This window comes from Triticum aestivum, chromosome 3D (genome assembly GCF_018294505.1).
Source record: "Triticum aestivum cultivar Chinese Spring chromosome 3D, IWGSC CS RefSeq v2.1, whole genome shotgun sequence".
NCBI lineage: Eukaryota > Viridiplantae > Streptophyta > Magnoliopsida > Poales > Poaceae > Triticum > Triticum aestivum.
In genome coordinates this window covers 403,090,903-403,114,726 of record NC_057802.1, presented here as the reverse complement: position 1 = coordinate 403,114,726, position 23,824 = coordinate 403,090,903, and the positions used below count along the sequence as shown (strand labels likewise).

General features: G+C 49.1%; 3 protein-coding genes across 3 annotated transcripts; 2 read left to right on the top strand and 1 right to left on the bottom strand.

The window, feature by feature from the left end:
- Positions 1 to 6,162: 6,162 nt before the first annotated feature.
- Positions 6,163 to 12,325, top strand: LOC543118 (auxin response factor 3). Its single transcript, XM_044501904.1, has 10 exons — positions 6,163 to 6,923; positions 7,039 to 7,095; positions 7,617 to 7,799; positions 7,910 to 7,994; positions 8,758 to 8,848; positions 8,928 to 9,092; positions 9,489 to 9,605; positions 9,678 to 9,753; positions 10,896 to 11,058; positions 11,172 to 12,325. The coding sequence occupies exons 1-10, from the start codon at positions 6,576 to 6,578 to the stop codon at positions 11,966 to 11,968; spliced, it is 2,082 nt and encodes a 693-aa protein (XP_044357839.1). The 5' UTR covers positions 6,163 to 6,575; the 3' UTR covers positions 11,969 to 12,325.
- A 4,430-nt stretch (positions 12,326 to 16,755) lies between these two features.
- On the bottom strand, positions 16,756 to 18,676 carry LOC123074757 (trans-resveratrol di-O-methyltransferase-like). Its single transcript, XM_044497514.1, has 3 exons — positions 18,410 to 18,676; positions 17,176 to 18,000; positions 16,756 to 17,088 (listed from the first exon to the last, which is right to left on the bottom strand). Exons 1-3 carry the CDS (start codon positions 18,674 to 18,676, stop codon positions 16,795 to 16,797), a joined length of 1,386 nt encoding a protein of 461 aa, XP_044353449.1. The 3' UTR covers positions 16,756 to 16,794.
- Positions 18,677 to 21,570: 2,894 nt separating this feature from the next.
- Positions 21,571 to 23,263, top strand: LOC123079198 (uncharacterized). The gene is made up of 2 exons (XM_044501903.1): positions 21,571 to 21,832; positions 22,469 to 23,263. Exons 1-2 carry the CDS (start codon positions 21,690 to 21,692, stop codon positions 23,052 to 23,054), a joined length of 729 nt encoding a protein of 242 aa, XP_044357838.1. The 5' UTR covers positions 21,571 to 21,689; the 3' UTR covers positions 23,055 to 23,263.
- The last annotated feature ends 561 nt before the right edge of the window (positions 23,264 to 23,824 follow it).

The window sequence follows — 23,824 nt, the reverse complement described above, 5'->3', positions numbered from 1 at the left end:
GTTTACTCAAAACAGAAGGAGAATCAAGTGCAAAGCTAGATGGCAGTTCCTTACCCCCCCCCCCCTCGTAGTTGAGGGATAGATCTTGGTTCTTTGATCTTTCAAATTCCTCATAGTGATCAACAGATATAAATCCCAAGTGACTTAGAGAATGGATCCATGCTCCCCGGCAACGGCGCCAGAAAAGAGTCAAGATAACCCACAAGTATAGGGGATCGCAACAGTTTTCGAGGGTAGAGTATTCAACCCAAATTTATTGATTCGACACAAGGGAAGCCAAAGAATATTCTCAAGTATTAGCAGATGAGTTGTCAATTCAACCACACCTGAAAGACTTAATATCTACAGCAAAGTATTTAGTAGCAAAGTAATATGGAAGTAGCGGTAACGGTGGCAAAAGTAATAGTAGCAGTTTTGTAGCAATCGTAACAGTGGCAACGAAAAAGTAAAGTAGCAAAGATCAGTATGTGAAAAGCTCGTAGGCAATGGATCAATGATGGATAATTATGTTGGATGGCATTCATCATGCGACGGTTATAGCATAGGGTGACACAGAACTAGCTCCAATTCATCAATATAATGTAGGCATGTATTCCGAATATAGTCATACGTGCTTATGGAAAAGAACTTGCATGACATCTTTTGTCCTACCCTCCCGTGGCAGCGGGGTCCTATTGGAAACTAAGGGATATTAAGGCCTCCTTTTAATAGAGTACCGGACCAAAGCATTAGCACTTAGTGAATACATGAACTCCTCAAACTACGGTCATCACCGGGAGTGGTCCCGACTATTGTCACTCCGGGGTTGCCGGATCATAACACGTAGTAGGTGACTATAACTTGCAAGATAGGATCAAGAACACAAATATATTCATGAAAACATAATAGGTTCAAATCTGAAATCATGGCACTCGAGCCCTAGTGACAAGCATTAAGCATGGCAAAGTCATAGCAACATCAATCTTAGAACATAGTGGATACTAGGGATCAAACCCTAACAAAACTAACTCGATTACATGGTAAATCTCATCCAACCCATCACCGTTCAGCAAGCCTACGATGGGATTACTCACGCACGGCGGTGAGCATCATGAAATTGGTGATGGAGGATGGTTGATGATGACGATGGCGACGGCGACGGATTCCCCTCTCCGAAGCCCCGAACGGACTCCAGATTTGCCCTCCCGAGGAAGAACAGGGCTTGGCGGCGGCTCCATATCGTAAAACGCGATGAATCCTTCTCTTTGATTTTTCTCCCCGAACGTGAATATATGGAGTTGAGGTCGGTGGAGGTCCAGGGGGCCCACAAGGTCGGAGGGCATGCCCAGGGGGGGTAGGGCGCGCCCCCACCCTTGTGGCGAGGGTGTGGGCCCCCTTCACTTGATTCTTTCACCAATATTTTTTATTAATTCCAAAACTTATCTCCGTGAAGTTTCATGTCATTCCGAGAGCTTCTTATTCTGCAAAAAAATAACACCATGGAAATTTTGCTGAAAATAGCGTCAGTCCGGGTTAGTTCCATTCAAATCATGCAAGTTAGAGTCCAAAACAAGGGCAAAAGAGTTTGGAAAAGTAGATACGATGGAGACATATCATTCTTTTGTAGATAGAGTAAATCACATCGCACACGGAGTAAACTAGGGAACCCACCGGTGATGATTTCATCAATCGCTGTCAATTGTATACTAGCAAGCGTTTGCCCACAACACACACGGCTTATTAGCAGCAATCGTGTGTGTTATTATCGGTCTTCGCACATATTTTTGATGCGGACCTGTTTGACGCGTATCACACACATCTTCTTAAGTTGAACCGTTTCTGTTGTCTTGGCTCATCGCAAACAGTTCATCCGAGTGAATTGTATGCGTATATCGTGCACACCTTGATCTGGCTGACCGTTTCTGTTGTGTTGAATAATCACAAACATTTTATCTGAGTGAACTGTATGCCATATATCGCACACACCCTCATCTGGCTGACAGTTTATGTTGTTATGCTCATCACAAACAGTTCATATGGACCAACCATATGCCACATATCGCACACACAACTCTATTCTAAATCGTGTTTGATGTCTCCACCATCGCAAACAGTTCGTATAATTTTTGACGGTTTTCTTACACCATCGTTTGCGATTAACGCATCGCGTTAGGACCATTCTGTAGTAGTGACTGCTCATGTGTCCAAAGGGATTGAATCCACCAGTTGCAAATCCTAACCTCAAGTTGCGGGCATCTTTTGTAAATCCTTCATGTTTTTCATCGATGTACTTCCACGCATCGCCATCAGCGGGGTGCCTCATTAGATTAGCCTCTTGAACCCTCTTTTCCTTGTGCCACCGGGTGTGCTATGCTATTTCCCTCAAAGAAAAAAACTTCGTAACCGTGGGATTATCGGAAGTATCGAAGGATCTTGTGAGGAACCTTTTTCTTCCCATCGACGTGTCTCCACCTTGATGTACCATAGTGCGGACAGTGAGTACAATTGGCATAGTCCCCAATACAAAATGCAGTCATACTTGCATACATGAATTGTCTGGTATCCAAGACCAAGATCAGAAAGAGCTCTCTTAGCATCAGCGTAAGATTTCGGAAAGTCCACCTTAGGCAAAGCAGTATTCAACAGCTGACAAAGCATATTGAATGTCTTATTAGTCATAAACGTATATGTTTTGATATGAAGCACCCTGATAATGAATGCCATCCGTGTCATACTGCCACATTCCTTGTGAAGGGGTTTCATCGCATCTTCGTCGAGATTCTAAAAATGTCCAACCCACCAGATGCATCTTCTTTATTTCCAGTTGTTCTGCCCATGTCATCCACTAGAGCTCCCACCATATCAAACACAGATTGTTGGTACTCAAAATCATCAGAGTCGTCTGATTCATAACCATCAGCATTGGCAGTACAATTGCGTGCATCGATGTACCCTGATTCCCCATGATAGATCCACATCGTATAGGACCTGAGCATACGAATGATATTTACATGACACCTGACAACACCAATAGTTCACGGATCCCACTACAGCAATTTCTACATGGGAACAACACATCTTCGGCCTCGTTGTTGTGAGCAGGCGCGAATTCCATAAACTGATTCACGCCAACCATATGGTGGCGTGAGGACCGCTCCATGAGTAATCCAACCACGATCAATTGCCTGTACAACATGAAAAGTAAATAGAACGACCTAATATTTGCTACGATGTTTTTCAGTAAACAGATCTCACCTGAAATTGCCCCTGTTTGACGCTGCAGCTGTCGCGTGTGACTTCACCCTTCAACTGTGGCGCGTGGCCTCGCCGTACCCTCGCAACCACGTTCACCTCACCGTACCCTCGCAGCCACGTTCACCTCGCCGTACCCTCGAAGCCACGTTCACCTCGCCGTGTAAGCCTCTCGACTAGCTTCTGGGGGCGTGGTATGATGGAGGGCCCTAAACCGACGATCCCAATTCCTTTGTTAGGAGGGAACCAGACGATCCCAATTCCCTTTGTTAGGAGGGAACCAGACGATCCCAATTCCAAGTTCCCGCTATTATGAAAAGAGATCCCGCTAAATGAGTTAGCTGAAAAACAATTACTCGTTATTTTCCGGTTTACATTTATAAAAAAATTACCCACCAACATTAACTGTGACACTGAGACTTGTCCCAGAAAATGGACAAGCATAGCCACAGCCCAATACGTCGCCAAAAATCAGTCCGGAACGTCGCGAAAGTTGGCTAGGGCCCTTCTCCGGGAGGAAAACACCTCGTGACGGTGGACTGTCACAGAAAATGATTTTATGCGACGTTTCCTGTTTCGTCACCAGAGTTTTTGTCACTAAATAGACCGAATTTTGTAGTGGAAGAAGATGAAGTGGACATCGAGGGGGGGTCTTCGTTTTTTGCCGACGAGCTCGCCACCCAGGCCAATGCAAACAAGAAGCGCCAAAGCATTCAGACGAAGGCATATACAAAGGATGAGGACAAACTCCTTTGTGAATGTTGGAGAGACATTGGACAAGACCCCAAGATCGGCGCCGAGCAAAAGGCACCAACCTTTTGGCTAAGTGTTCATCGCCAATTTCATGAGTGCAAGAAGTTCGCGCCATACAAGATGGAGAGCAAGCGTGGGTGGGTGTCCCTCTCAAAGCGTCGAAGGGTCATACAACAAGAGTGCAATAAGTTTTGTGCCACCCTTGAGAGCATCGAAGGCCGTCCCATGAGTGGCTTCGGCATCAAAGACATGGTATACATTCCTCCACCTTCGTTTTTGTTGTTTCATGCTTGCCTGACCGTTGCCCATATGAATATGCATTCTTGTCTTCATTTGTAGGCATTCCAAGCTTTGGAAGCATTCAAGGCCCAACATGGGAACAAGCCGTCCACCCTCACCTATTGTTGGATGGTCATAAAGGGCGACGAGAAATTCAAGGAGCAATATGTGGCCCTCCGGAAGAGTGGAGGCCTGGAAGCCGTCGAGGAGCATGGTGTGGGAGAGAAGCCGCGACCGCGGGGAAAGACCAACTCCAAGGTAGAGGACAAGCGTGATGCGGCGTCGATTGCGTTGCAAGCAACTTTGCAAGGCATAATGACCCAAAAGGATACAAGGGAGGAGAAGCGTCGGCAAGACAAAGAAGAGCGAATAAAGACCTGCATGGAGATATAAAGCAAGAAGCTCGAGATGGAGGCGAAGATGCAAGCAAAGAAGTTCGAGATGGAGGTGAAGAGGCAAGCGAAGATGCTCGATCGAGGCAACGAAAGCCAACCAAAGCAAAAGAAGTGGCGCTCTCTTCCATATTGAAGGGGGTGGAGATCATGAAGGTGGACTTAAGCACGATATTCCCGAGGAAGAGGCCTTGGTTCGAGAAGATGCAGACCGATATGCTCAAACTTGATTATTGATCTATTATGAAGAGCACCATCTTTTTGTATGTCGACAAGCGTGCCGGTATGACCATAGTCGAGATGGCGTGGTTGAACTCCCGCCCATTTTTTGTGTGCTGGCATGTGTGTCGGTCGCTGGCAAGCACGCCAGCATGAACTGTGTGATGTTTTTTGGAGGCTTGCATGTTTGCCGGCTGTTGGCATGGCCACCGGCATGAACTCTGGGCGATGTTATGGCCGTTGGCATGATTCTAGCCGCGGGTCTTCTTTTTAAACTGTTTCCTGCGCGGATGAAAATTGGGTCAGCCGGTTGGATGCATTGGTCGACACAGACGGACGATGAACGGGCAGCCAGTTCAAACCAACAAAAAGCGAACAAAATGCGGGTCTGTTTGGATCGGCGCGTTGCTCTTAAATCGAAGGAAAAGGTTTGATGAGCTAGCCTGCCGTGCCTGATCACGGACTGGACTGGACTAGCATGGGCACACGATTATAAATAGCAAGCAGCTGGCGCAGCAGGGAAATGGCCACGGCACGGCCTGTTCCAGTTTGACCGCACCACGCCCTGGCGCGCTGCGACGCTGCCCGGAGCTGGACGGACCGGTTTCCAGTCGTTTACAGCTCCCTGTCTTCCGCCGGGAGGAGATGAAACGGGCAGGCCTGCGACTGCGACTGTGACTGTGGCCGTGAGCCCGGGGGCGGGCAATCACTGCGTGCTTATCGGCTACTGATTGCAGCAGAGCAGAGTCAGTCAGCCACTCAGTCAGATCGGCCGACTGCATGCTTAGCATTGAAGCGGATCGACGACGGGCGCACGCATTGATACGTGCCGCGACACGACAGCGCCGAGATGGATGCATGGATAGGTAGGAACCGAACCACCTGTCCTAGTAGAGGAGAGGCCCCAGGGCCATAAACGCACGCTTTCATTTCATCACCTACGGCCAGCCGTCCTCCTACGCCACCACCATCACCACATGCACGCACGCACGTAAGTAAGTAGCCACATGTGTCCATCCACAACCAGACTTACGGACATAGTAGTAGATAAATTCGAGCTCACAAGGCGGGCGTCTGACTTTGTTCAGAACGAAGGTTGAACGGACGTTTTCGTTCAGCACCGTTGGAAAAAAGGCGTGGCGTGACGACAGACAGGGTAAGGAGGCTACCGTTGGTGACGGCTGACGGGGTACGGTGGCAGGCAGGGCGCTGTACGCTCGCTACCCGAGGCGCTGGCGCCTGGGCCTGGCGGTGGCCTCCTGGTGGGGGAACAGTGGTTCCGAAAGCGGCAGCCGCTGCGGCCGCGAGCAGTGGCCACTGAGCGGGCGGGCAGCGGAGCAGAGCACCGCACCGCGCCGTGCCACTAAAGTCCTGAGAGAGCGGCCAAGGACGACGGAAAAGCCCCGCCCAATCCGTCCCCAGGCACGCCCACGCCCCACGCCTCACGCCCGCGTCATAAAATCGTGGGCGACTCGTGTCCCAGTCCCCAGCAGGCTCAGGCTCAGCCACAGCCCACAGCGACGCGGCAGCGGCAGCAGGAACAGCACCCCAACAGCGACCTTGCTTCCGCGCGCGGCAGCCGAGGGAGGGGAGGGGAGGGGAGGAGGAGATCGAGGGGGTGCAGGCCGGGCAGGGCGGCATGGGGACGGGGGGCTAGAACAACAAGGAGATGGCTGCAGAGCGACGTCCTCGGGGGCATTAATGGGGCCCTCCTCCTGCTCCACATCCTCCCCGCGGCCGCGGTTGATTCCTCGCCCGCCTGCTTTTAACCGCGCCCCCCCTTTTCCGGACGGGACGGCTGGGCTGCGGGCGGGCGCCATGGGCATCGATCTCAACGCGGCGGGCGAGCCTGGCAAGGCGGCGGCGGCGGTGTCGGTGTGCCGGGACCTGTGGCACGCCTGCGCGGGGCCGGTCGTGGCGCTGCCGCGCAGGGGCAGCGCGGTCGTCTACCTGCCGCAGGCGCACCTCGCGGCGGCCGGCGGCGGAGGGGACGTGCCGGTGGCCCTGCCGCCGCACGTGGCGTGCCGCGTGGTGGACGTCGAGCTATGCGTGAGTCTTCCGGAGCACGCCCTGCTGCTCGTGTCATTGCTCGTTTTTGGCCTCTTCCTGTGCTGGCTGTCGTGCTGATCTGGTGACCGGGGTCGCGCGTGTGTCTGTGCTGCAGGCGGATCCGGCGACCGACGAGGTCTACGCGCGGCTGGCTCTGGTTGCGGAGGGCGAGGTAAGAACAGATGCTGCTCCATCCAGTCACTTTGCTGGATTCATGTGTGTGTGTGCCCCCATGATTTTTCCATGGGATTTTGGGGGTGTGAGGTGAAATGTGTGGCTGCTTCGGTTGGTTTTCAGGTTTCAGCGTGCTGCAATGATGCAGTGTAATTAATAATGCCTACATTTTGTTTACTACATGTGTCGTTTTTAGCAATTTCTCACATCATTTAGCTACGGAGTACTTCATTTACTGCATGCGTCTGAATAAACGGAAGGCCTTCCGTAGTACAATGTGCCTTGATTTAGCATGCCTAGGCCTATTAAGCTAACTAGGAATACTTGCTGTGAAAAAAAAAGCTAACTAGGAATACTTAAGTTACCAATGTCAAATGACAAACTTCTGGGTAATCTGGGTTTTGCTCGTTCTCTTCTAGAAAGGAGAGAAATGGAATATTCTGCTTGTGAATTTTAACTGTCGATTGTTCCTATGGACATGTCGGATGCATCAAAACCGCACATTCTCGATTGGTTCAGGTCTTTGAGAAGAACATGGGAGGTGGGAGGTTTGAAGGGGAAGATGACATGGAGGATGGCGATGGAGAAAGGAAGTCCCGGATGCTGCACATGTTCTGCAAGACACTAACGGCCTCTGACACAAGCACACACGGGGGATTCTCTGTTCCCCGCCGTGCTGCAGAGGACTGTTTCCCTCCACTGGTGAATGAGTTTGGAAATTTTATTTGGGCCATTTGGCTCTTGAAATGATTCCTTGTTCTCATGGTTTGGATTGCGCCTCTAACCACTTTAATTATATTGTTTCTTTTTAGGACTACCAGCAGATCAGGCCTTCCCAAGAGCTTGTTGCAAAGGATTTGCATGGAGCGAAGTGGAGGTTCCGCCATATCTATAGAGGTGAGATCAGTGCTGAATGCAGTGCTTGACCAGGAGTATGCAATGCTCTTTTTTGCATTATGTATTATTTCTATGTTGCTGGTAAACGTTACACTTGATGCTTCAGTTGGAAGATTATGTATAATATTTCCATCTAATCATTTATTTGGAGGCAAAGAAAGCCCACTGAAGAAAACTCTCTGACTGCATTTTAGTCTTCAAACACACATACCTAATACTCCCTCCGTCCCAAAATAAGTGTCTTGAGCTTAGTACAAATTTGTACTAGAGCTAGTGCAAAGTTGAGACACTTATTTTGGGATGGAGGGAGTATAATTTGGGAGGACTCTTTTAGTGAGCATTGTTAAATATATGGAAGATGTAGCCTCAACTCTAAATTTCCACTTTCAGCTCACAGGTAGTTCTTTTTTGTAAGCTGGGCATTGTTATTGTTCTCTTTTTTCTGTTTAGCCCTTTGATGAACTGGCATAAGTTCCCTTGGTAACCTTTCCCAGCACCACATCTTATGCTTCATGAGCAGGTTTATTTACACTGCCCAAAATTTACTACTAATATGAGTTAGATTATGCATTTGCAACTTACGTTATTTTTTCTGTTTATTGCGCTATTAATTAACACAGCGCCTTACATTTTTTTTTCAAAATAATGGTCAAACTGCTCTCTGCAGTATCATTTATTCTGATTTTGAAGCAAATATATCAGCATCTTGTTGTTCTAGCAAGGTACATGTGTGATGTTATGAAAATGGTCCTTTTGCTTCCAGGTCAACCACGTAGGCATCTTTTAACGACTGGATGGAGTTCATTTGTCAATAAAAAGAAACTTGTCTCTGGGGATGCAGTCTTATTTCTCCGGTAAGCAAATGAACAATGATGAACTTTAAATCTTTCTGTCCTTATTTCTCTTATTCATAAAGTGTTTTCCCTTTTATAGTGGTGATGATGGTGAACTACGACTTGGTGTAAGGAGAGCCATTCAGCTTAAAAATGAGGCCCTTCTGAAAGCTTTCAATAGCAACAGCTCAAAGATACACACACTGTCTGCTGTGGCTAATTCCTTGAAACATAGAAGTGTTTTTCACATCTGTTACAATCCAAGGTTTGTTAATTAAGCATATAATTTTCATTCTTAAGTAGTATAAGGTTGCCCTAAAATTGGACATATAATTCTGGATGATACATTATTGGTGCTATTAATTAACACAGTGCCTTCCCATACATTAAGTAGTATAGTGGTGATGATGGTGAACAAGGAGGTTATTGGTGCTCGCTAAAAATAGCAGTATGATACAACCCTGTTTGTATTTGTAGGTTTTTAGTTTGAGCACATATATAAGTCATATTGTTCATCAAGAAAATACATTATAATGTGTAACTACAAAAGGACAGTGAAACCTGTTCACTGAAACCATAGAAAAGCTATTCCTTTTAGGTTGGGCGAGCATAAAACATGTACATACAGACTTTGAACCTGAATTTATTAAACTCTCTACAGAGCTGCTGCATCCGAATTTATTATTCCGTACTGGAAGTTCCTGAAGAGCCTGAATCGTCCATTTTGTATTGGAATGAGGTTTAAGATTCAGTACGGGAGTGAAGATGTTAATGAGAGGTCTGTCCCTTTAAACTCAACTAAAATTTTGTTATGTACAATATGTACTGAGTTTTACTTCCTGTTTTGTAGGCGATCTGGAATGATTACAGGTATTAATGATGTAGACCCCATTAGGTGGACTGGTTCAAAATGGAAAAGCCTGCTGGTAGGCATTTCAGTCGATTGCATTAAGCATTTAGGTCTTAGCAATTCAGAACGCCATTATCTTCGTGCTGCCTTGCAGTATTTTAGATAATTGAATTTTTTTTCTGGGCCTTATATATTGCCTGACCATGAATCTGACTTAAAATGCTCTAATGAGGCTTGAAAAAGTTGAAAGTGCTCACAATGTGCTGTAAGATACATCCTCACATTCAGGTTTACTCACCCTTAAATTTATGCACAGAGACTTGCCAATCCACCTTGCCTTACCAAAAAAATAGTGTTTACACATAAGCCTGAAATGCAATTTTTTAGATACTAGATAATTGCCTGTGCATTGCAACGGGATATAAATATTCTAGTATTTTAGCCCGTGATTTACCTGCCCATATTAATGTGATTGTGTAAATAAATGTTTATAAAATTTGAACTAAAACCACGACAATTATTTTGGAATGGAGGGAGTAAGAATTTATGTTTTGATTAAAGTAGGGCTTATAGCCATAATAATGAAGTTTTTGGTGTCATTTTCCATTGCTTTCTCAAGTTCCACGCTAATACTAGTATTGTTTAACTAAGCTTGGCTTTTCATAGCTAATAACCGATCTTATTGTTTATAATGATCTATCGACGATGTGAAAAACTCTAGCATGATTTTTGGAGACGAGCTGTCGTATATTTTACGCATGCATTTCAACTCGATCCAATCAGCCTTATTTTGGAATGAATCTTCATTGGTACCAAGAGTAATAGCGCGATCAATTAGATTATCATATATCGATTTATTAATGATAATTATTGGCTTACGAAAGAAAACATAAATTTATTTGGTAAGTCAATATAAGGTGGGACAATTAAGACGGTTTTCAAGGAAAAGTGGTGAAAAAACAAAGATAGGAGGGAAAAAATCAAAACATAGCATTTTATTATTTAGATTTTATCCTTTGGGTAGGGGTACTTTTAAAACATAGCATGGTGATGAAAATGTCTTTTTAGAAAATGAATTGATAATAGGAAGTTATGTCCAAATTTGCTCTAGCTGTAGAATCACTGAAGATGCATTAAGTAGCTTTTATATCAAGCATTAATTTATAGCTGTCTGGTTCACTGATAATCTGTGAACTGAAATGATACCCTCTTGTTCAGGTAAGATGGGAGGATGGCACAGACTGTAATAGCCAAAATAGACTATCTCCGTGGGAGATCGAGATAGTTGGTGGCTCGGTCTCTATTGCTCAGTCTCTGTCAGCATCCAGTTCTAAACGAACTAAACTGTGCCCTCAGGGCAATGTGGACGTCCCAACTCTGTGTAAGTTCCCACTTCCCACGGCACAGTGCTGACGTTTTGTAGGTAACCACGTATGCTTGGTATTCTACGATTCTTAACCATATGTTAACTGACTTGGCCATAAAATGTTGTAGATGGAAATGGTCGTCCGGACTCCGTGGGAGCTGATAAACTCCCCAGGGTCTTGCAAGGTCAAGAATTGATGGGTTCTGGAACTCATCGTGTTACATGTCCTCCTCAGCCAGGTGGCGCCACAGAATTCAGGCGTTCTGATGGTACGGGGTTCCTTGCTAATACACGAAGCTGCATGCTGAGTGGTCCAGCAAGCAGGTTTCCACCTCAAAGCCCCTATTTCGCCTACCAACCTGTAGGCTTCGGTGAATCCGTTGGGTTCCCGGAGGTCTTGCAAGGTCAAGAAGTTTCTCAGACGGTTCCTCTGTTCCAAGGAATTGTGTCTGATACATGTTCCGCAAAAGGGGGATATGGGCTGTACAACTACATGCGCACCTCGTCTGCCATGAACGGAGGGTTTTCATCTGCAGCTCAGGGGTATCCTCTCTCCCTGTCTACTCCGCCGCCAGCAGAGGCGGCTTCGCCCTCATCCGCAGCGGTTCCACCACAGCTTTGGCTGGCAAGCAAGAGCAACGAAGAAGCTGCGAATGGCAGCCAGCTTAACCAATTTGGAATTCCAAAGTCTCCTGGTGATGGCGCTGCTAAGCTTGGGTCTGATGGAAGGAAGGTTGCCAGAACGAGTTGCATGCTTTTCGGGTTTTCCTTGACTGAGAAGATGTTGCCAACGGAAGAAGACTGTGCCAAGGAAGGGAGCCATGAAGCCGACTGTCAGAATCCGCGGATGCTAGACTTGTTTGGATACAACCGCGCTACCCCCGGCGCTCTTCATGCCCTCTGCGCCGCTCCCCTGGGAATATGATGCCACTCCAATTCCAGTATGATCCAAGTACTTTGCAGTGCTCTTTCTAAGAAACTTTAATAATCAGTCTGCGCATTCAGGGACCTTCGGTGAATATGCATGTGAGCATGCAGCTGCCACTCCTTGCATCACCCCAGGGACAGTCAGCATTTTCCCTCGGTCGTTCTAGTCCCAGCCGTATTCCTGATGCACACTACTTGTCGTTCTAGTCCATCCAATCCTACAGCCCTATATGTATTTTAGACTATTTTATGTGTGTCGCTTCTGTATCTGTATCGAACCTTCATTTGCTATCTCCTTGGACATGCCTGTATCACCGCTAGTACTTAATTTATGCTATGTGTCTAATGGACCCTATTTCGTGTTTTTGCCTTATCTTTGTCCAATACGGCAACGTTTACAGTAGTGTTAGACGGAGAGATTTTGAATATTTTAAAGCTCAGTCCATTGACCAAACCATCAATTTTGCCAAGTATATGTCATATGAGAATTTCCTAGCTCTCTGTTAACATTGAGATCTCTAAAAAAAATACTCAGCTCTGAGAACAGACAATATGTGCGTCCAAATTTTCACAAACAAGATGTAGTTGTGGGAGGTTTGCGGAGTCTGGACGTTCGCCTGGCCAACCAAAAGCCATCACGCGTCGTGTTATTTGGCAAAAAGCGGCCTGGCCAACCAAAAGCCATCACGCGTCGTGCTATTTGGCAAAAAGCGGCTTCTATTTGACGGAAAGCGTCTTTATTTGGCGGATAAATTTTTGAAGATAATAGAGGCAGACATTTGAGGTATAGGCCGCATATATGTGTCCGCAGACGCGTCCGGACATGTCTGTAGATAAATATTGTGTCCATTTTATGGCATGCCGTTGGAGATGCCCTTAATATTTAATTTTCAAATAGTGCTTTGGATTACTTACCACATGCCTTAATACTTAAGCTTCAGATAGTTTTAGTCGACCGAGACAATATTACACATTTGTTGTACTAGACAAACACCTTTTTATGACACCGGGTGAACATTTTTATACATGTACATACAAATATGTAAAATCAACGAAGAATTTGCCGAATAGGGTTTGCGGCATATCAAATGCTCAACCCCTAGCTCCATGCTGTTGTTTCTTACCCCTACCTGTATGAGGCATGTCACATGATATCATGTTTCAAAAATGTGTGAATGTTCACAAGACGTGTGTTGTGTGTACAATCCTTAAAAAAACCAAATCCAAATTCAAAATATACATGAAGAAACAAAAACACAATTTCTACATGATTTGTACATACGTGTTCGTCTCGCAACCCTCCGACGGCTAGGCGATTTAGAGTTTTCCGCCCCCATCGGCACTCGCGCCATCTGCCTTGTTCCCTATGGCCTTAGGGCCATGGTAGTGGGAGGGCTGCTCTGTTTTTAGATGTTTGTTTGTGTTCGGTTAGGGCTGGTGTCTTGCTTAGGAAGGCGAGGCGGCGACGACTCCTTGAAGATGGAATAAGGTTCTCCCCGTCTAGGCCCCGTCCTCACACCGTGTCTAGTGTTGTCGGAGGGCGTGTGGAGGTGTGTCTCCAGCGGATCATGCGGGATAATGTCGGTGTTTGTTGGATCGGCATGGATCCGATCTTTGCTCGTCTGTGTTTGTGTGTCTATAGGTTGAATCCTTCTGATCTATGGTTCTCTTCATCCGTGATAGTTGTTGTTCTGGTGCGTTGGTCCTGTTGGATCTTAGCTTGGCGACTTCCCGATTGTCTACTACAACAGGATTTGCTAGACTTCAGTGAGGGAGGGATGATGACGGCAACGCGCCTTCGCCTCGTCGCTAGATGGTCTATAGGTCTGGATGTAATTTGTTACTTCTAGTGTTCTTTGCGACAGTTGATGAATAGATTGGAAGTTTTTTTCCAATATACTGACTTTAAAATGGGAAAAACACATTTTAACCATCTTTACCTCTATTCCCCCCAAACTGATAAGATTAGCCCATCAATAATGGGTTATTTAGTTGACACCTAAGATAACACAATGCGCATTCCGAATTGAGCCTAGCTCAGATGGTTAGGTTCTTTGTGGTGGAACCAGCTCACCAGGCACTGGCGGAGCCTCTTGGGGACAATCCCGGGTTTGGCCACCCCTTATGATGGTACAATTCTCTTTTCACAAGATATATGACCTATTAGAGCATCTACAGCCGGACTTGGCAAATCCGGCCCCCTATACGCTCGCGGACGCATGCGGACACGCCCTCATATTTCGCTCCCGGCATCCACATATCTCAAATTCGGACTCTCAAATCCATGCAAATCCATGCAAGTCGATCATACAAGCCAATGTCACAGTAAATAAACAAATGTTGGTACCGAACATAAATAGTGTTTACATAAAATATATTTGAAGTGCACAACTCAAACATAAGCTCTTTGTTTTCCATTGTGGGTCCACATATGCTCCACAAGATCGTTGAGTAGCTACATGTGCATCTGACGACCTCGAAGATTCTGATGCATATGCAGAAAGTTCATAAGCCGAGCTGCATCTTGATCTTCCGGGATTTAACTTGTTCTCCGGGTGCTTCAAAATCATTGGTTGGGCTACACCATCACCATCATCCTCAACAATCATATTGTGCAAAATAACACAACATGTCATGATCTGCCACAAAGTTTCTGATTCCCACATCATCACAGCCCCACGAACAATTCCCCAACGAGCTTGAAGCACTCTGAATGCCCTCTCCACATCCTTCCTAGCCGTTTCCTGCATTGTTGCAAAGTGGCCCTGTTTATTGCCATGCGATTCGGATATGGTCTTCACAAACGCCGCCCATTGAGGATAGATGACATCGGTAAGATAGTATCCCATGTTGTAGTCTCGGCCGTTGACGGTGTAGTTGCACGGAGGAGATTCCCCATTGCAAAGCCTCCAGAACACCGGAGATCGTTGAAGCACGTTGATGTTGTTGTGAGAACCCGGCATTCCAAAAAAAGCATGCCAAATCCATAAGTATGTGATGCCACCGCTTCTAGTATGATGGTGGCCTCTTTGGTGTGACCTTGATATATTCCCTCCAAATCTTTCGGGCAGTTCTTTCATTGCCAATGCATGCAATCAATTGATCGAGCATTCCTGGAAACACCCTGGCCTCTCGAATAGCCAAAAACTTCTTCGTGTCTGCACATTTGGTTCTTTGAGATACTTAGGTCCAAACACCTCCACCACGACATGAGCAAACTTGACAGTAGTCTTCGGGCATGTGTTCTCCCCCATCCTGACCATCTCACCAACGGCATCTGCAGCAGTACCAAGTGCAAGCATCCTCAGAGCAGCCGTGCACTTCTGCTTGGCAGAGAAAGAGAGTTGCCCGCAACAATCCCTTGTGAGCTTGAAGTAGTCATCGTGTGCCTCCACTCCCTCCACAATGCACAAAAACAATGGTTTCCGCATGCAAAAAGGGCGACGAAACCATGGATCATCCGGGAAAATAGGCTTGGGAGCAAACAATCCTTGTGCAGTAGCTTTGCTCCGGACACCCTATCCCGATTGATCACTCTTCTCCCTTTGATTGAGCCCTTGAAGTTGAGAATATGCTCCACTTGCTGGTCCATTTTCTCTTACATGCTCATGAGCATGATCATGTCCACTTCTTCGCCCGAATCCGAGGAATCGAAGAACTCATCTTGAATCATTTGATCAAGCTCCGTCGGTTCATACTCCTCGTCCGACAAAGCATCGGAATCCATCGTTTTCCCTAATAAAATCATTAAAAATCCGGCCAGTCAATGTGTCGAACACATCAAGCGCAAGGTGGAGCCAGAGAGTTGCCGGACGTATCGTGGTGGTGTCCGGGCCGGCGACGACGTCCTCCATGCCGAGGACGAGAGAGCGGACTGCTCTGCCGGAGCTGGCGGCGAAGCTGCGAGACGGACGGCGCGGAGGAGGAAGAAGAGAGGAGAGATTAAATGGATCCGGCAGCTCTGGAGGGTGGATTTGGTGCAATTTGGGATGGGGGCGGGCTATTGGATCCGACGTGACGGGCACGCCCGTGCACCCCCATATCTGCCCCATATTTGGGCTGGATATGAGGGGTGCCGGTCAGCCCGGTCGTCTCAGGCCCGTTTGAGGGCACCGACTAGGTTGAAATTTCGTGACCGGTCAGTGACCAGGTGGTCCGCCCGGGTGTTTGAGGAGTGTTTGGGACGCCCGGCTGTAGATGCCCTTAGTTAGCCATGTTTCATGGGTTAGCAAAGGCTGAGGGGCTGTTTCTTAACTAATTGGGCAATCAGCCCCCTCTTATACTTGGTTCACTCTCTATCAGTGCCACTAGGTTCAAGTGCTAAATTTGACATTGGTGCTCACGTTTCTTGACCTTCAACAAGTCTAATCAATACCGCATCATAGGGACATCGAATATCAGTATTTGTTCGCATGGCATATAAAAGGTTAATTTGATCAGCTCCTAACAAGATTTGATAGCAGAAGCAGGAGAAGATGATGGCAGTTTTTGCATATACTCACGATGATGACAGTTTTGGTAAACACAGACAAATGACAAATTTTGCTGGAACACTGGAACGTAAAAGAAATCCAGAAGGAAAACGAAAAAAACTGAAATGCCATGTAGCCGCTGGCGCCCCTTTTGCCATCATAGATTGATTGATTCTTTTTCTTTTCGTCGTCGATTTTTGGTCAAAGAAAAGGCCAGAAGCCACCATAGACCCCTTGGCCCTCTAGTGCGTCCATTCGCAGTGAGCACAATACCAGAGACAAAAGGAAACCTAAGGGTTCCTCGCAAGAGAGAGAGAGAGAGAGAGAGAGAGAGAGAGAGAGAGAGAGAAATCTAAGGGTAAACCTCGATCACCGACCGGATCCCGAGGATGGCCAGGATCTTGTAGCCGCTGAATCCCGCGTCGTCGAATATCTTGCGCCACTCGCGCTCGTCCCGCTCCGGGCTCCCCACCACACCCATCATCATCACGTCCCACAGCAGCTGCGTCTCCGTGGCCCTCGCGTCCGCCGGGCTCGACCCCACCACCAGGTCCATAACGATCACCCTGCCGCCTGCCGGCACCGCCTCCCTGCACCGCCGCAGTATCTTCACGCACTCCTCGTCCCCCCACCCGTGCAAAATCCACTGCGAACAGAAGTCCCAAAGTAAAAAACGCAATGTGATCGATCAGTCAAGTTCGTCCATGATCCGAGGAAGGCGCCTAGGCCTAACCTTGAGGAGGACGGCGTCGGCCTTCGGGACGCGCTCGAACATGTCCCCGGCGACGAACTCCACGCCCCCGTCGCCCGGCGGGACGCTCGCGACGACGTGCGGCAGCTCCAGGACGCTGCACTTGACGCGGGGGAACGCGGCGGCGATGGCCCTGGCGGCGGCGCCGGACCCTCCGCCGACGTCCACCAGCGAGGCGATCCCCCGGAACAGGTCTTGCCCGTGGCCGCGCACGATCAGGTCCATCACGAAGCGGCCGTCGCATGCCATGGCGTCGTTGAACGCCGCGCCGAACTCCGGGTTCTCCTTCGCCACCGCATAGAACTCGCGCCCGCCGTGCGCGGTCGCGAACGGCACGCGCGCCGCGTCGTCGGCCGCGCGGAACCACGCCGCCAGCGACATGGACGGGGACACGACGATGGGGTGCAGCATGGCGAGCGCGAACGGCGAGAGGCCCTGCCCCGCGCCGGGCGCCGAGACGAGGAGGCGTGAGAGCAGGGTGAGCCCGTAGGTGTCTGGCGCTGACCCGGCGTCGAAGAAACCGGCGTGCGCGAGCAGACGCATGAGGCGGCGCAGGTAGGGCGTCCTGGAGGGGGGCAGGGAGAGCTCGGCGACGAGGTCGAGCACAGTGATGGAGCCGCCGCGGCGGTGGACGGCGTCGGGGATGCCAAGCTCGACGGCGCAGCGGAGGGACATAGACTTGGTGTACGCGAAGACGTGGTTCCACAGCTCGGCCTGCGCTTGGAGGAGCTCGTCGCCGGTGGCGAGGCTGGAGTCACGGTTAGCGTCCATGACAATGTGCTTGATTGGTGTAGGGACTTGGGAGAGCTAGAGTTTGGTTAATTTAGAGGCGCCGCCACGTCCTTAACTATGAATTGCCGTCCGGCCGAGCGTCTGAATAGCTGATAGTTTAAGTTGCATTGCGTAACTTGTGTTGCTATGCCTACAAACTACGAAGGTTCCTAAAGCCCTCGACCCTCCAGTCTGCACTCTCCACTGACCTCCTTCCGCAAAATACTTAATTTTTTGCGAGAAAGAGAATCATTGATTAAATATCAGGGTTACAGTCGTTGACCACCTCCCATGTACGAGGTCCTCAGGGAAGTTTCCCAACCAGCAGACAGTGCGCCGCTGACATCGCGTTACATAAGCAAGGTGATGTAATTACCCAAATATCCCTTTCAGCTGACAAGAAGCCGAAATTGTTAGTTTTCTTGTGGTATCAAGCGTTCCCTACCCTAGCCGTCGCCACGGGCGAGGCGACTAGGGAGGCGATCTTCTTCCATCGATCTCCACCGGCGAGGGCGCTGGCCCCCTCTCCCTCCGGTTGCTGCTCCGGCGGAAGGAGAGAGGGGAACCCCGTTTCTTCGCTCTGTAGCTTGGATTTGTAGGTCGTGGTGCGCCGTTGGGGTGATGGGAGCGGCGCCCGGATGAATAAATCTGTCTCAACTCCACTCCTACACTGGCAGTGTTCTTCATGGCAGCGTCTCGGAGTTGATGGCATCGTGTGTTCGTCGATCCTTTAGATTGGCGGCGTTAGGGTTCATGGATGGTGTCGGCGAGGCGGCGGCGGTGACTCCATTAGGTGTGTCTCTCTTTCTGCTTTGTCCCCGTTGCTGCGGCGTTGTCTCCTACGCTATGGTGGAGCAGGAAGGTTTTGTCGTTCAGGAGTACGCGCAGACGCTTGTCTACGCAAGTGACAGCTGGAAGATGGTGCATCTTGTGCTGGGTTTGTGGTTGGAGGCTGACAGTTCTGGTTTCCTCCTCCGACGTCGTGGTCGTGCGGGGGTGTCAGTTCTGGAGTTCGATGGCGTGTCCAGGGACACGTTGCCCCGGTCTGATTCTTTCAACGGCAATGGTTTTGCTTCGGGTAAACTACTTTGAAGATCCGTAAAGCTGCTGATCAGCGATGAGCCGCGTCGAGCTCGGTGAAGAGGTGATCTGTCTGCTTTTCCTTAATGGAGAGGGTCAGGCGCTGATTTTTTGCATAGGATTATCCTATCTTTTTAGTCTTATAGTGTCGATGTTTATTAATGAGACACGTATTACTAGTCAAAAAAAAGTTTTCTTGTGGTGGTCCCTGTCCATCAAGGTCCAAGTCCTAAACTTAGTATCAGCGCTCACATTTTTTTAAGTTTATTTCAGTCTTTTCGATGATGTTCATTCAGTGAAAGAAGACAATCCCGTCGACGAGGTGTCTGTGGTGAGTGTATCGGGTTGAGACCAACCGGTGTATGTTTCCAACGATCAATAGATTCCGGTCAAACCAAGATGAAAAAGGGATTCCCCCGCTTTATATTATAAAGCGACTATCATCACATACATCCAAGGACACCGATACAAACACACGCCACCACCGCGCTCAACGCACTCAAAGTAAGATACAAAAGGTGCCGTGCACCAACAAACCACCCAATGACTATCAAGCATACTACAAAAAAGCAAAGAAGAACCGCTTCTAGTCGACGAAGACCACCACATGAGCGATCCATCGCGGAGGGGTGAGACGGCCAACACCGGTGCGGGGACTCAAAAACGATGCCTCCAAGAAGGGCATGACCACGGATAGCCGCCACCGTCTGATCCCATGGATCAAGTTTTCACCCGGAGCAACACGAAGGGAATGAGAGCACCGCGACAGAGCCTGCAAGGAAGAAACGACATCCGCGGACGCCGCCGCCGTCGGCCAGTACAAAGACTGGGCAAGTGATGTACCCCGGTGCTTCGACCCCTCCGTCGCTCCCCCGCTCTGCCAACAACCCGCATCCATGCCGCCCCAGCGGCCATGTCTGCCCGCCCTCACCCGAGCCGCGCAATCCGTCCAAGACCAACACGCCTCCCACCGCCAGGGCCGCCGCCCTGCACCCACACCGCTCCGAGAACATCAAAGGGGTGGCTTTGAAAGCTCCGCCAACCCCAACCACTCCCGGAACCGGCAGCGACCGTCCCGCCTCAAGCATCGCCAGGTCGGCAACCAGAAAGCACCAGGGGGGAGGGGAGGGGGAGGAGCGGCACACGGCCACAACCGGCACCCCATGTGTCGGCGACGGGCGGCTCGACCACATCGGAAGCCCCCATCCCTCCTACCTCCCTCCCTCCCCCCTGAAGCACCCCTGCTTCACCCCACCAAGGCTAAAGGCGCGGACCGACGAGAGGCCACCAACAGCCGCCCGTCCGCTGAAGAGGGGACTAGATCCGTCGCTACCACCGCCAAGGATGGGCCCAAGAGAGGCCCGTCGTCGTCCAAAAGCTGGGGAAAAAGGCCGTACCGGACTCCGGGGCGCGCACGCACCTCCACCACCTCAGGCACGCCACCAGCACTGCCCACCGATCCATGGCAGCACCGGCTGCCCGCAACCCTCGCCGCCAGCGCCAGATCCGGCCGGATCGGACCAGAACCGTCCCGCATGATCCGCCCAAAGGACGAAGCCTCGCCTCCACCGCACAGCCTCCACGACACCGACGAGCGCCCACGCCACCAGCGCCGCGACCCGCAGCCCTCCCCCCCGACGCGGCACACCATCGTCCAGAAGCTGGGGAGAAATGCCGGACTGGACTCTGGGACGCGCACGCACCTCCACCACCTCATCCACACCACCAGCACTGCCCATTGATCCACGGCAGCAACGGCTGCCCGCAACCCTCGCCGTCGGCGCCAGATCCGACCGGATCGGACCAGAACCGTCCTGCATGATCCGCCCGAAGGACGAAGCCCCGCCTCCACCACACAGCCGCCGCGACACCGATGAGCGCCCACGCCACCAGCGTCGCGACCCGCAAACCCCCACCCCGCCGCACCCCGCCCCCGAAGACAGACGGGGAGAAGAAAGCCCCCGCCGCCACCCGAGCCAACCAGGCTTTGCCTAGCGGCCCACGCGGGCGGCGGCGAGGAGGGTGAAGAAGGGCGGAGGCGAGGGGAGCTGGGGAGGAAGAGGCCTGCCCCCGAGGCGGCGCGGACGAGCGGGAGGGCGGATTCGCGAGAGCCCTCCCCTCGCGTTTTTTCTACCTCCCAAATGATTTGTCCTACCAACCCAAGAAATGACATTTGTTCGCGTGTGTGTTCTTCCCTGAGAACCTAGCATACGACGGAGGAGGGTTTTGATTGGAGGCAGGGATTGCAGCCGTGAGGGACAGTCGGAGCGGGCGGATCTAGGAGAGGAGGCGAAGGCATTGGTGTCTAGCCGGCTCTCAGCGCTTGTTTTGGCGGTAATAGTAGTAGTTCGGTTGATCAAAATTTCGATATAATTTTCATTATGTTTGAGATGTTTTGTATTGAACTTTTGTAATAGATATGATCCTTTTCTCTGAAAAAGAAATCATCACACCTGCAAATGTTGTTTTCACATATGCTTCGCTGGAACGTGCAAAACCACATACCCACAGGGACGACTTCATAATACTCCTATAATTTTCCTAAAATAACAACGGAGCCGAGCGACGACAGAGAGAGTCAAAGATAAACACGAGCAACCGGAGGATAGCCTGCCTGCGCGGCTGCGACGACTTATTTCCCGGCGATGTCGGCGGCGCAGGCTGCGAGCGCCATCTTGCGGCCGTCCGCGAGTGCGCCGCTCAGGGAAGTGGCGTTCTTCTTCACCGATAACCACAACCCCTCCCCGGCTCGCCTCTGCATCCGACGACGCAGTGCGGAGAGAACCTTGTGAGGCCCCTTTCTTGGCTATTGTTCTCGATTTCTTGGTCTGATTGCATAAGCCCACGCAGTAATCCCCTGGTTCTTGCTCCAACCACTGAATTTGGTTGGGATTTTTTTCCCTTCCGGTTCTCGCACCGTCGGGCGCCCCGCCCCCTCCATGTTTCAGCAGTTCTGGGGCACAATTTATTTCTGTCAGACTTTAGTTCTGCAGCTATGGAATTGGATTGTGTAGTGTAGATACCAATATGCGCTTGTGTGGCGGCATATTAGCACTGTCTCATATGATCTTATATAACTGGCCTAACTTACAGAAGACCTAGACAAGAGTTAGATGAATGTGAACTTACTCTCGAGCAAATTAGAGGTTTACTAGAAGATAACATCAATTGCTAATGTGTCTAGCTCCGCTTGTGAACCTATAAGGCTAGAATGTGCAACTTGTGTTTTTCTGATGCTACAGAGTATTTCTAAGACTAGTAATTTTCTGCATAGGTTATAACGTTCTTCGGAACTGTAATTCTGAATGAGCCATTTTCTGATACTTGAATCTAGCCGAAAGTGGTTATGGCTGATATAATACTTTTCAATAGGAATTAAGTAGAAACAAAACCATGTGCTGTTCTCATACTGCCACACGTTCAGTGCAGGGCTTCAAATTGCAGCCTCCAACTTCAACAGATCCAGAATTTGCCATGTTAAAAGTGGCGAGGCTGATGGCTATCCAAAAACTGAAGAAGATAAGTTAGCTGACGAAGAAACCCTTCAGCATAATTTGGACAGAGCTATCCGGGAAGAAGATTATGCCCGTGCTGCCAAAATCAGGGATGATCTGCGCATCCTCCATGAGGATACTGAAGCTTCCGTCCTTGCAGCAAATACACGATTCTACAACGCTTTCAAGAATGGAGATTTTACTGCAATGTACTCTATCTGGGCTAAAGGAGACCATGTGTATGTTGTCCATCCCGGTGCAGGTCGGATATCCGGTTATGATGTGGTCTTGCAAAGCTGGGAGATGGTGTGCAACGCGGACTATGAGTTCCCTCTAAACATTGATCTTAAGAACATAGAGGTTCATGTGCGTGGTGACCTTGGTTATGTTACATGCTTGGAGTTGGTCAAGACCAAAGGAAAATCTTGGGGGAAGCAAATTGCCACCAACGTCTTCGAGAAGACAGATGGCACATGGTATATCTGCATTCACCATGCTTCACACATTGAAGAATGAAATGACACTTTCTGGTGGTTTATGTTGTATATTCCATAGCCGTTGGCGATGTCATTCCATGTGGGGTTATATATGACTGGAATTTACTATTGCTCATGGACTTGACACCTCAAGGAGGTGAAGTCATATTCCATATCCAAGCTACTTAAACATAACCCTGATTGGCATTGATCCTTGCTGTGAATATGCAGTCAAATGTTTCATGCTTTGCTTGTTGCGGCCAATGTTCTGCCAGGGAGTGCTGGAATTGGCAATTTGGCATTAATTTTGCGTGCTAACTTTATATTGGAAATCAGGTGCGATAATTCATTTTTGAGCCCAGGCTCATCTGCACCCACGCTGACGAAAAAAATCAAAACAAATACTAGAAAATTCAAAAAATTCCAATTTTTTTATGTGGTAGATAATTTGATGCGTGAGGTTCGCTCCAATTTTCAAGTCATTTGGATATCTGAGCAGCTCTCGGCAAAAAAGACAAATTCAGGGTCTGTAAAAAAGGTTACTGTTCACGTACTGTTCTGACCTGATTTGTCTTTTTTGCTGAGAGCTACTTAAATGTTCAAATGATCTGAAAATTGGAGCGAACCTCATGCATCAAATTATCTACTACACAAAAAAAATTGGATTTTTAAAAAAAAAATCTAGTATTTGTTTTGAATTTTTTTTGTCCGGGTGCAGATGAGCCTGGGCACCGAAACGCCGCACTCAGGTGGTACTATTGTTTTCGTTTATCAATTTTCATTTTTCTGCATTAGGCCTTTATTTGGAAT